At 39.5% G+C, this 13,092-nt stretch overlaps 1 protein-coding gene across 1 annotated transcript in view; it reads right to left on the minus strand.

Moving 5' to 3' along the window:
* Window positions 1-297: 297 nt before the first annotated feature.
* The window catches only part of peli2 (pellino E3 ubiquitin protein ligase family member 2), a 34,173-nt gene continuing 21,378 nt past the window's right edge, over window positions 298-13,092 (minus strand). The window contains exons 3-6 of the mRNA NM_203840.1: window positions 6,010-6,111; window positions 4,150-4,344; window positions 1,649-1,837; window positions 298-1,139 (exon numbers count right to left, since the gene is read on the minus strand). Coding sequence (NP_989171.1) covers window positions 573-1,139; window positions 1,649-1,837; window positions 4,150-4,344; window positions 6,010-6,111 — 1,053 coding nt within the window. The 3' untranslated portion in view covers window positions 298-572. The remainder of the gene's footprint in view (window positions 1,140-1,648; window positions 1,838-4,149; window positions 4,345-6,009; window positions 6,112-13,092) is intronic.

A 13,092-nucleotide genomic window follows, 5' to 3' on the forward strand; every position in this document is an offset into this window, starting at 1 on the left:
TCATTTCTTACCACCAGTAAAAAAAAAAAAATTACAGACAGAAGAGCATACAATGAACCTGTATTTTGAATCCTAAAAGAAGAATGGAAATCTGACCAATCTGACAAAGGCCAAGCTGCCTGCAAATATATTTATTTATGGCAACATTAACAAAACTACCTGCTAGATATTGCAGCTCCAGGCTGATTTTTGGTATGCTTTAAGCCTTCAAAGAGAAAATACATTCTGCAGTTCATGCCCTATAAAGGGAATAAACCAAATCAATGGTGTTAATGACAGACTGAACAGCAAAGCATCCCTCTTTCAAACAAGGATTTGTATTAAAGTGATTTACAAACATAACAATCTAGACAAAAAAAAAAGAAATCAATAGCTTCAATGAATAAGCTGCTGGTATGCATGCCAAAGCATTGACATCAGATCTATTCCAAGACACTGGAATAATTTGCTCCCCATTAATAAAATTATAAAAAAGGTAAATTCTAATATTAGTGGTGAAAACTTCACAGTATTTTTTTTTTTTTTAGATTTTTTTTTATTAACAAAATTGTTATCAGCTCTTATAAATAACATTAGTCAACAGGGCCCTGGAAAATAAGTTTGACACAGCTTTCTTCTCCAGTCAATTGTATTGCGCAGAAAGGACAAGCAGCATGAAACGCGTGTGTACCATGTGGCAGTGGAATCTGAGACCAATATTTGGCAGATTTTTCTGAGCTGACGTGTCCACAAGGTTTGAAAGCGTGAGTAGGAGGTCCAGCATCTACGTAGAATCCTGCTTCACAACCAAGCCATAGAGGCACATAGGGACCAACTGTTCTACACATGGGACACTCGCGTTCATTGACTTCTGTGTCACTGCGATGACCCCAGTTATGATAGCCGTGCACATGACCACAGGTGAGGTAAGCCCAAGGCTGTTTCTCTTCTACGACATCTTTGCGGTTGATACTGGGAAAAGCTAAAGTGTTTAATCCAACAGGGCACTGAGGCCTGGCAGCATTTATTTCCAGTCTCAAAGCTTCAATGTGTTTTTGAGTCGGTGTATGGAGCAAACCATCTGCTGTTCGCCAAAGAAGGGTGGCACCACATAAGTCAACAAGAGAACCATCCTGCAGAATATTGGTTTCATTTTCCACCTAAGAAGAGAAAAGAATGACATCAAAATAGCTTGTAATACGATAACAAAGCTACTGCCACATTTGCAGATTTCCAACTGCAGATTTAAAGGATAAGCTAGCCTTTTTACATAAAAGCCCCAAAAAGATTCTATACAGCCCCCAGAATAACATAACATAGTGTGAAGCTCTGCCCCCTTTGCCAAGCTCTCCTTCTCTGTCTGTGAAGAAGTCAAAGAAGTGCCTACTGTGTATGCCTGATTGATCTCCATTGGAGCAAAGGCAGCAAGCATGCACAGTAGACATCTCTTCGACCATCTTTACAGAGAAAGGAGAGCTCAGCAAAGGGGGCGAGCTTTAAGCTAGACTAGGAAGTAGCTCACACAGCTGAATTTGAGCTGCTTCTCATACAGAATCTGCATGATAATGGGTGACGGGAGAAAGGTGTGCTGAGTTGGGGGGCTGCTTAGAAATGGGGAAAAAAGCGTGTTTAATCCTGATGGAAATATAATTCAACCAAAATGACTTACAAGTTTGCCTCTTTGCTGAGCAGATCTGGTTTCTCTTAATGTATATACATCTCCACAGACTGAAATTTCCCGCCATACTCCAGGCCTGGATTCTTCAGTAAACCCTCCCTTCGGATGCATCACAAGAACACCATTGGTAGTTAGTCCATCCATATGACCATCAGGATTCTTCCACTTGGCCGCTTTCTCCTAAAAGCAATAAATATAAAGTGTTAATTTCTTTTTTTTTTGTAACTTGAAATTTTTATTGGTTATTTCAGGCATACAGAAATACAGAAATAGCAATATTTAACATGTATTTAACAATTGCTTATTATAGCGGATTTCACGGAGCAAAACATTTTGTAACAATAGCTTATAGTCATGTTGATATTTAATATTTGGAATTGTGTTGACGTTAGCTAGTGAAGCCTGTGCTTAGGTATATACCTTTGGTTTAACATAGTGGGAGAGTATACGAACATAGTTTGGAGGTTGCAAATAAGCCTTAATACCTTAGGCAAAACAAGAAATTATATATGTAGACCCCATACCTTTTTTTGGGGGGGGGGAGATAGGATTGTCTATTGTAAATCAGGTTGCTTAGAATTGCTGACTCGGGTGGGCGTCTCCCCTTCCGAGTGGGTTAGTTATGTAGTAATCCCATTTAGACCATACTTTTTTCCAGTTCTCTTGGGTGCCTCTGACATTCGCGGTCATATATTCCATTTCCCTCATATCTTTTACCTTCCTTAGTACATCATTTAGTTTGGGGGGATTCGGGTTCTTCCACTGTGATGTAATGGCTAGTCTAGATGCCGTTAGTATGTAATTTGTAAGTCGTTGTTCTGCATAGGTAAGGCTGGGAATTGGTTTACCTACCAGTGTTATGTAAATATCTAAGTTCACTTTCCTTAGAAAAATACATGACAGTAGTTCTATTGTTTTCCACAGTGGTACAATTTTAGAGCATGACCATAAAATATGTTGTAAAGTACCCTTCTGACCGCAACCTCTCCAGCAAAAAGGAGATGTACCTGGGAACATGTGGTTGAGTTTTACAGGTGTATCATACCAGAAATACATGGATTTATATATGCTTTCCTTCTGTCTAACGCATGTCACATTTCTCCTGGCGTTGTCCCATATTTCACCCCAATCCTCTATAAAGTGTTAATTTCTTCTATTTCTTTTCTATTTCCTCACACCCCTAAATACAGCATAGACTAAATTCAAAGTTGACACAACCCATGTCTTGTTGGTTTCAAAGTAAAAAGAAGTTAACACAACCACAAATCATCATCAGGTTTTTGTGCTTACACTTAACAAGTTTGAGGATCTGAACATAAGCAAAATTGCAGGGCAAGAAAAAAAAAATAGATAGATAGAACTGATTGTAGACTAGTCTGGTAGGAAAAGCAACCCCAAGCTTATTTTGCTGACATGGGAGTAATGTTGCATTGGTCCACCGTGCGGTTTGCACAAAAATAATCTGCAGGCTAGAGACATCAGAAGGGATCCTTATCCGTGACCTCATAACGAATGCCCACAACTGAAATATGCAACACAGCAGGCAGATAAGCCAAACTACAACCACTTGCTCTGGACTGATAAAACAAAAATGTTAACTCTTTGGCTACATGCACCAGAGCATGTGAATAAAAAAGACGAACATGAAGAAAAGACCACCGTGAAAAAATTTAAAGGCAGAGTTTACCCAGTTTTTAACATGAGTTGTACTTCTTTCCATTTGTTTTAATCACAAAAATGTGATTTCTATGCTTATTATTTTTTAAGCTAATAGGACAACCAGGGTGATTAAAGCTACTCTAGATAGACTCCCAGTGCACAGATAAATCCCCTGCATAATGGGACACTTGTATACCTATATATAAAATGTATCTTCTGAGAAATTTAGCAATTTGCATTTAGAAATGTTTACACTGCTAATATTATCAACATGTAACTGGACCACCCCCTGCTGTTGTTTTTGGGTTAGGGCAGGATAGAATGGTAAAAGTTTAATTTACTGATGTGGGAAGCTTCTCCTGCGGCTTCTCTGCTTGGTTCTACTGTTCCAGTGTGACAGATGCAATAACACTCAATTTTACACTGTTGTTAAGTTGGGCATATATCCCATTTAACCCAGGAGTAAAATGTATTGGCCTTCCAGCAGAACAAATGACTAGCAATACAAAGAATATTAGGCTACCAGTAGCAGGTGAGAACTTCTTATACAGATAAAGTAGTAACATTAAATACAAAATGTAGGGGTGGTGTTTCAGCTTCCCTTTATCCATATACAAATACAGGAAGCAGAAACAAAATTTAGTATGTTGTTTTCCTTTGCATCAATACAATGATAATCCTAATAATATTTCTTGTGTAGCCACCACATGGGAGCAAAGTTACTTTTAAAATAAGAAAAAAAATGCTAAAAGAATATGTTCATAGATTATATATACAGAACATAATTTAGCATTTCTTCACATTCATTTAAACAGTTAATAGTTCATACTTACACCAAGAAATATATTTTTGGAGGAGTCAAATCCTGCAGCAAATATTCTAGCGGTGTACGGAGGGTTCCTGTCACAGACTATCCTGCACGCAAATCTAGAGATTGTACTTTGTGTTATCTGTGTTTCATCATTCTGGTTGCCAGAAACCGTGTCAGTTACTACAAAGTCAATGGGACTTTCTGTTGACCTTCCAATCTAGAAACAATAAATAAAAGGCTTTAACATGAATCATTTACCTGAGGCATACATATCCTGACTATTTAAAAAGAGTACAAAATGTTTAACAATTACAAATATTCTACAGGTAACTAGCAGAATAAAGGCAACACTTCAGTAAATGAGGGGTGGAAGCAAATGTAAGTATTTGCCATGACAAATCTCCATTGTCGCAGGCGACTGGCATTCCCCGCAATGCCATCCCACCGGCTAGAATGTCGAAGTTGCCTTGAGAGGAAACTTCGGGTGACTACAGCAAATTGTGGCGCTGCGTATGCCATTCGACTGGCGATTTACATTCTAGGCGGTGGGATGGCATTGCGGGGAGATAAGTCGCCCACGACAACAAAGATTTTTCGTGCAGAGACTAATCTCCCCGTGTGTTCCTGCCCTAAGGTGGCCAAATACACTACAAAAACAATCTTTCCTGTGACCACTGGTCGTAGGAAAGGTTGTTTGTCTGCTCCAATAACGTTAAAAGTTAAATCGTCAGATATGCAGGTAGAAACAGTAGAAATTCTACCCCAATGTGACGATTCAGCACATTGCGTCTGAAAAATTGGCAGTAGGTTAATGCCGAATCATCAGATAAAAGGTAAAATTCTATTGTTTCTACCTGCATATCTGACAATTCAGCTCTTAACGTTAGTGGAGTGGACGAATGAACTTTCCTGCAACCAATGATCACAGGAAAGATTGTTATTGTAATGTGTATGGCCACCTTAAGGGCTCTGGCACACGGGGAGATTAGTCACCCGCAACAAATCCCCTATGCGCGGGCGACTAATCTCCCCGAGTTGCCATCAGTTCCGATTGTGACCTAAGAGGCATCAAGCTTACAGGAGAACAATACCCCCCGGGGTATAAAAGCCCCCTAAATTTGTTTGCCTTGACCCCCCTCACTTTTCCATTATCGCATAGTTTCTAATTTTAAAATCTATCCCTATCCCTAACCCCAATCTAAAAGAGCAGAGTAGTGCAGCTGCGTACCTGGCCAACATCTTCCCTGCAAACGAACAGTGTTTGTGTCTCAGCGCTGACACGGTCCCTGCTTGCGCATGCACAGTTTAAACAGATTTCCTACTACTTCCAACTGCACATGCGCAAGCAGGGTCCGTATCGGTGGAGAGACCCGAAAACTGTTCACTTGCAGGGAAAAAGTTGGCCAGGTATGCAGCTGCACTACCCTGCTCTTTTAGGTTGGGGTTAGCGATAGGGGCAGTTTTTAAAGTTAGAAACTATGCGATAAGGAAGAGGTGAGGGGGGTCAAGGCAGGCTAGTTAAGGGGGCTTTTATAGCCCGGGGGGTACAGTTCTTCTTAAAGTGAGCCAATTTTCTGATCCACTGCCGTTCATTTGGAGTGGCTAAAGATAGGGAATGCTTTATAAATAAAGTTTTATTTTAAATTAATTTGACTAATTTCATATAGGGAGACCCTTAGAGTGTACCTGGTATATTGTATTTCAAGTACACCTGTATCATCTGCTGTCAACTAGATAATAATGATTTTAAGCTGTACAAAATGCTGCAGGTATTAAATGGTTTGCACTCAGAAGGCAATCCAATATATCAGGTTTGCCGTAATACACAAAATCTGTGTATCAGAAACAGTAAATGGCACAAATAAAGTACAGGCTCTTGTACCTGAAACATATCTGTGTCCTTGTCATGGGTGTATTCCACCACAACAGTCTGACTTCTGGATAATGTGAATGAGATGCTGTGTTGGCCTCTGCTGCTGATTGCCTTTAAAAAAACAAAAGTAAGTTATTTACAGTAAAACTGTTTATAAATTAAATTGTTTCAATTTGGGAAAACTCATGCAAATAAGCAACGAGTTCAACGTGGCTTTCTTAAAGGAATAGAAGTCATGTATTTTTTTCACACATACATAAAGCACCAACATATTCTGCAATGCGGTACATTAGAAAAGTGTATACATCAAGCAAGAGATCACATACAACTACAAACCAATACAAGTGGCCTGCCACCTCTTTTTGTTGCATGGGGAAGCTAATCCCTGGCATTCACCTTTTCTCCCCTTTCTGGCAAGCAACAGAAGTGTGTCTTGCTAACTTCCTTCTCTTGAATTAAACTCACTCAGTGTGTGCATACAAGACTGCCACACCAGCAGATCTTTCCCCAATATTTCCACCTAAAGGTCCCCATACACGGGCCGATGGTAGCTGCCGATATCGGTCCCTTGGACCAATTCGTCAGCTAATTAGCCCATGTATCTAGTTGGATCGGGGACCGCATCGGCTCGTTGATGTGGTCCCCGGACCGACTTTTCCTATACCTGCCGTTATAATTTGATCGTTTGGCCCTAGATTCTCCCGATATCGCCCACCCTTAGGTGGGGGATATTGGGAAAAGATCCGCTCGCTTGGCTACATTACCAAACGAGCGGATCTTATGGTGTATGGGGACCTTAAGGTTGATATCAGGGCCAAATGACTCAATTATTATGAGAGAGATAGGAGTGGTCAGAGTGAGGACTGCATCAACAAGCTGATGCAGTCCATGATCCGACTAAAAAAATCAAACCTGCCTGATTGACACCTGCCTGATTTTTGGAAGGATAACGGTTGGGTAGGGCGGTCAAGGGTTCACATACATGGGCAGATAAGCTGCAGCTTATTTGCCCAGACTGTGTTAAAAGGCAGATCTGGCCACTCAAAGGTAAAACTAGCCAGAACAAAATGGATTTTATAAGCTCATGCCCTTAGTGCTCAAACCTGCAACTCAAATGAGTTTCTAAGGCAAAAAAAAACAAAAAACAAGAAAACGCACCTTGAGTAAAGGCCTTAAAATAGCATAGACATAACACTGGTACCAGTTTATGGGCTAATAAGCAAGAAAAATGATTCCTAAGGACAGTGTCACATGGGAAGATTAGTCGCCGCAGGCCATTCCACCGACTAGAATGTAAATCACGGGGCCGCGTTTTGCTGAAGTCGCCGAAGTTGCCTTGAGAGGAAACTTCGGCGACTTGGCAAATCGCAGCACTGCGTATGCCATCCCACCGGCGATTTACATTCTAGCCAGTGTCACTGTCCTTACAAGCCATTTTTTGCTTGATTATTTGTTTGGTTGTTTTGTCACCCACAAGATATCTCCTCGCCAGTGGACAACAAAGTACCCAAAAAACTATCTTCTCATCATAATTAATGTAAATTTCCATTTACAATACACATCAATTGTGCAATTAACTGCAAAGTTGCCTTCAAAGGAAGCTCAATTACATTTCACTAGCAAAGATTTACATTCAACCCAATGAGAAGGTATTTTCCGGTGCTTTGGTATTTTTTTTTTTTTTTTGTCTCTTAATATTTCTATAGATCAAATACAAAAAGAAAATGAAACAAAGGTATTGTAATGTTTTCACTATGCTCACATGGCTGTATCAAAACCATAGTGACTATGATACAATCTGGCTTGCTGGAGAGGGTGCCCTCTAATGTCAGCAGTGTTGCATAGCATTGAGCAGTAACATCTCACAACAGGGTTGCTGTTAAACACTACAAACATCTGTAGAGATACAGAGATAAAGCATTGGATAGTCCCCCTCCAACCTACCTCAATGTAAATAATAAAAAGACAATTTTACACAGTAAGAAACGAATGTAACATAAGTTCAACCTATTCTCAATGCCACTTCTGTTTATTTAATCAATAGGAACATCTTAAAGTCAGGCCATAAGAATAGTTTCCATTCACAGTCATCTATTATGCACCATTTCCTAGAAGTAATTAAACATTTATGATCTCTTTTTAACATGACAATTTCTATTTATCAGCACAAGAAAAGTTAATGTAAACAGCGCAATAAAATTATGTAATTAGCTTGAGACTGTACTATGTTCTTTAAATAAATGGCCATAGTCAATCAAAGAGATATTTGGTAGGTTCAGAGCCAATAAAAAACCTAGACAACAGATCCCATATCCTGTACCTGTAAATTACTGCGATCTTGCACAGCTTTAAACTGCGCCATACACCACTCTGCCTCATTATATAAAGACCAAACTATAATAGTTGAAAATGTCAACAACCTAAACAAGTTTTCTTATGGTGAAGTATGGGGGTGGGGGTCAACAAACCTGGAAAAAAATGTGAATCCAAATTTAAAATTGCTAGGCAGTAAGGAACAGGTTTACTAACTTTATAGAAAGGAAGAATCCAGTGGGATTCCCATCAGTTCAATATTTTTTGACTGTCGGGAAAATGTTTAACAAATTGCCACAATTATCAATGCACTAACTGCTTTGATCTATCAATTTGTGAGTGCGTTCAGCTGCTTTTGAGCAGTTGCCCTTCATTCTTTGCTAAGGTGTGTTAGAGCTCAGAGGCAGCACAGAGCCAAAATACCTCATCCAATGACTGACCTCCAGGAAAAAATAAAATTTGCGATAATTGCTCATTTTTAATTAAAACAGATATTAATACCTAGAAATGTAATTATAATAGATACCTTTACTGAGTGAGTGTTTAAGTCTGAAATATGACTTAAAAGAATACTGTCATGGGAAAAAAAAAATTTTTTTCTTTTTTTTATATTTAACTTGGGGCTAGCCTGTGCTCTGATAAACTTCAGTCACACTTTACTGCTGCTCTGAAAGTTGGAGTGATATCAACCTCCTCCCAGCAGCCAATCAGCAGAACAATGGGAAGGCAGCAAGATAGCAGCTCCCAGTAGATATCAGAATAACACTTAAAAGTAAGAAATCCAAGTCTGACTTGGGACTCCTCCAGTTACACGGGAGTAGGAGAAACTATAGGTTATCTGAAAGCAGTTCTAATGTGTAGCGCTGGCTCCTTCTGAAAGCTCAGACGCAGGCACAATGCACTGAGATGGCTGCCTACACACCAATATTACAACTAAAAAAATACATTTGTTGGTTCGAGAATAAAAATTTTAAATGGTAGATTGAATTATTTGCTATGTAAACAGTGTAATTTAGAAATAAAAGTACACCATAAAAATCATGACAGTATCCCTTTAAACTGTGCCAACAGAATTTAGGCTGGGCAAAATGAGAGTACAAGAACGTGCCTTGCAAAGTGGCTGCAGTCAGATAATGGACTTGCTGTTTAAATAATACTCTCAAGGGCAATGACACATGTAGCGATTTGTCAACCACAGGCGTATCAGGCAAAGTCTGAAAATATCCTTTTAATCTGGAAGAATAAGGATTACACTGGATCGCCACATGTAAAGTGTTTTCAATTATCCCAATTTTTCTGGATTAAAAGGTATTTCCAGGTGCGATTACCTGCGGGTGACAAATCACTATGTGTGTTGTTGCCCTTGAGAGTACTGTTTCCATAGCCTTTAACAGACTGTAGCTTTTTTGCATTTTAAATTAATTGAGGGAGAATATGTCTAACACATATTCATTTGTAAACAGTTAGGCTAAAGTTGCTGCACTGAATGACACTAACCTTTATTATGGTTATATTATTTACAGAGCCCCAACATATTCAGCAGGAAGGATATCTAATGCGCATATTACAGTACATATGAACTTATGTCAGAAGGCGGTCAGCCCTGATCATAAGAGTATACAAAAAGTGTAAATGGTTTCCTGTTATTAGATTAAGTGCAATCCCAGAAATATTACAAGCTACCGGCAATATTGCTTATCATGGGCATTTCTGCCTGCACAAGCTGATCACTTGGCTAATGACACAAAAAGGGCCAGACGGACCACATCACACAAACGTTACACAACCCATTCAGACAATAATCACTAAGTTTCAGTGTGAATGGGTCAGTGGTACAGGAGTACAAGTATATTTGCTATAGCTTCCCTTTATCAAACAGTTTTAAGTCCTGTTAAAACAATGACATGCACTAGATAATACATCATTAATGGTCTCTGTAATACTTTGATAAGCCTATCCAGTAATAGCACAGCTCAAGGTCCAATATAATCTGCTTTCTTTATAATACCCCTTAATAATGAATGATAACCACACACATTTGCCAATAGCAAATTTACAATAAAAAAAATACACAGGCCACAAAAGGAGAAAGGTGCCTCAGAAAGCAGCCTGGTACAGGTTAACCCCCATATGTAATAAAAGACAGAAATTGTGCTCAGGAGCATTAAACTATGCCAACCAATAAGATGCTTGCTTTTAAACAGGTTACCAGTAAATGCTACCAAATGATTGGTTGCTATAGGTGATAAGTGTAGCAAACTTTGCTCCTGATATTATATAACTCAATAATATTAAACCAGCTGGAGTACAAGCCTACCTTGTTGTAATAAAACCCATCAGTCAGCAGGCTAAAAGCACTGACCTGTCTGGGCCCATCGCTTAAACAAGCAGACATAAGTGAGAAGTTGTTGCAGGTTGTTTACTCAATGCCCCACAACCCCACAAGGATGAAACATCAGAAGATTCAATTTTTAGTTTGGACAGATGTTTGGACTATCATCCAACAATCAAACTCATCGGCTGAAACTGACCACTGAGGTGCAACATGTGCCCATATGGTCAGCCAATAAGCTCAAAATCCAAACCAAATCTGGACAGGTAAGGTCACTACTGGACAAGACAAGAATCAGCAATGGAGGCCATACATGCTACAATTACGATCTTTCCCACAACTATTGGTCTTAGGAAAGATCATTCATCCAGTCTACTTAAGAGCTGAACTGTCAGATATGCAGGTAAAAACAAAATAATTCTTTACCCCTATCTGATGATTCAGAATTAAAGGTACAATGTTGGGGCACCTTCAAAGGCACCTGATCAAAATGTTTGCTTAAACCAAAGTATTTGATCACACTTATGCACAAAGTCCCACATTTTGAGCTCATACTGAATGTTTATAATTAAATTCAATGATTCCTAAATAGAGTTACCAAAGCTAATTGGCTCATAATAAAGAACAGAAGTGGCCTGCAAAAGCAAAGAGGGAGTAAGGACAATAAATCCTATGTAACAGTTTACATTCTCTACTAACAGCACCTGCTGGAATTCCCACAGCCCAAGTGGCACCTTAGGTCTAGGATTCACAGCCATTTGTTATTGCCACAGTGCTCTCTGGGAGAGCTGCCATGATCAAGACACTGTCTATACCAGCAGCTGCTTGCTATTCCCTTGAATAGGAAACCATGACAGACAGTGCTATGAGGCAGTTAATAAATGGGAATCTAATTTAAAGAAAAAAATTAAAAGCAGAGGTGTCTGGGATTGCCCATGTGTATATCTCATTAATACCTGGTTATACACAGTGAGTGACCAAAGGAATGTGTGAGAAGGTGTGTTTGGCCTTTAATGTGTAGTGGGAGATGTACACTACAGGGAGGGTACTGCTAAACAGAAAACACATTTTCTTTGTTTAGCGAATCTTGCTGTTGGGTCCGGAAAGCTGGACTATTTTGAAAGGAACGGGTGGGCCAGACAATCTATTGGAACAGTCTGGGCCAATTCACACATGGGTCATTTTTAACAACGTGTGAAAATAGAGCCAATCACTATTAGCAAGAGGGAAATTTCACCTCCCTCAGTTTACTTGTATAGTATTTTCACAGTATATATTTTCAAAGGGCAAAAACAGAGCTTGTTCTATTCATTACTAATTTGTAACACATACCAACTTTTCATACATTGGCTCAGTACAGTAGAATAAAAAAAGGGGCCTTCTGTGGTGAAAGTATCCCTTTAATTCCTTAACTGTAATGTCAAGCGGAACATTTGTTCCCTTAGACCAGTGATCCCCAACCAGTGGCTCGTGAGCAACATGTTGCTCACCAACCTCTTTTATGTTGCTCTCAGTGCCCCCAAACCAGGTAGTTATTTTTGAATTCCTGACTGGTGGCAAGTTTTGGTTGAATAAAAACAAGATTTACTACCAAATAAAGCCACCTGTAAGCTGATAGTGTGCATAGACACTGCCTAATAGCCAATCTTAGCCCTTATTTGGCACCTCCACAAACTTTTATGATGCTTGTGTTGCTCTACAAGTCTTTCTACATTTGACTGTGGCTCACAAGTAAGAAAGGTTGGGGGACCCCGCCTTAGACTAGGGACCATTATGTGTTTCTGATCAGACACCAAAAGCATGTGACTAACTTTTCTACCCCCTGACAGCAACTGGATGCACTACAGCAAGTTGCCCACTGACCTCCGAACCTAGCCAAGAGAGGTTATCAGATCTCCAATGTTAAGCAACAAACTGCACTCATCGATAAACAGAATGCCCAAAAGCTCAACCAAAGAAAGTAAATCATCACATTTGATCAAAAAGTGAGAAAACACCAGCTTCTACACAGAATTATGATTTATTATGAATTATAATTCCACAGCATTTTTACAGTCACAAATGACTGATCTGCCTACAATTCCCCCTTGCAATGGGCAGGGAAAAATTGTCAGCAATGGTCAAATTATCTTAAAAATGAAAATACGTTTTGCTAAAAAGGAAATAATGGACAGCCAAACTATTTTGTTGCGAAAAGGGGTCTAAATAACTTCAGCTCCAGCCGCTGCTAGGCCACCCACACTGGGAGGGAGCTCCTGGTGTGGGCGTCCATGTTGTTTACCACGCATGAGCATGTCTCCTTGCCCACTCATTATGTGTACGCACTTGATATAGGAGAGTTGAATGTGATTCACCCTCCTACATCACACTTGTGCACATAATGAGCTAGTTGTGGCATTTATTATGCACATGCAAGTGTCATAACATGGCTGCCCGCACCAGGAGCT

This window comes from Xenopus tropicalis, chromosome 8 (genome assembly GCF_000004195.4).
Source record: "Xenopus tropicalis strain Nigerian chromosome 8, UCB_Xtro_10.0, whole genome shotgun sequence".
NCBI lineage: Eukaryota > Metazoa > Chordata > Amphibia > Anura > Pipidae > Xenopus > Xenopus tropicalis.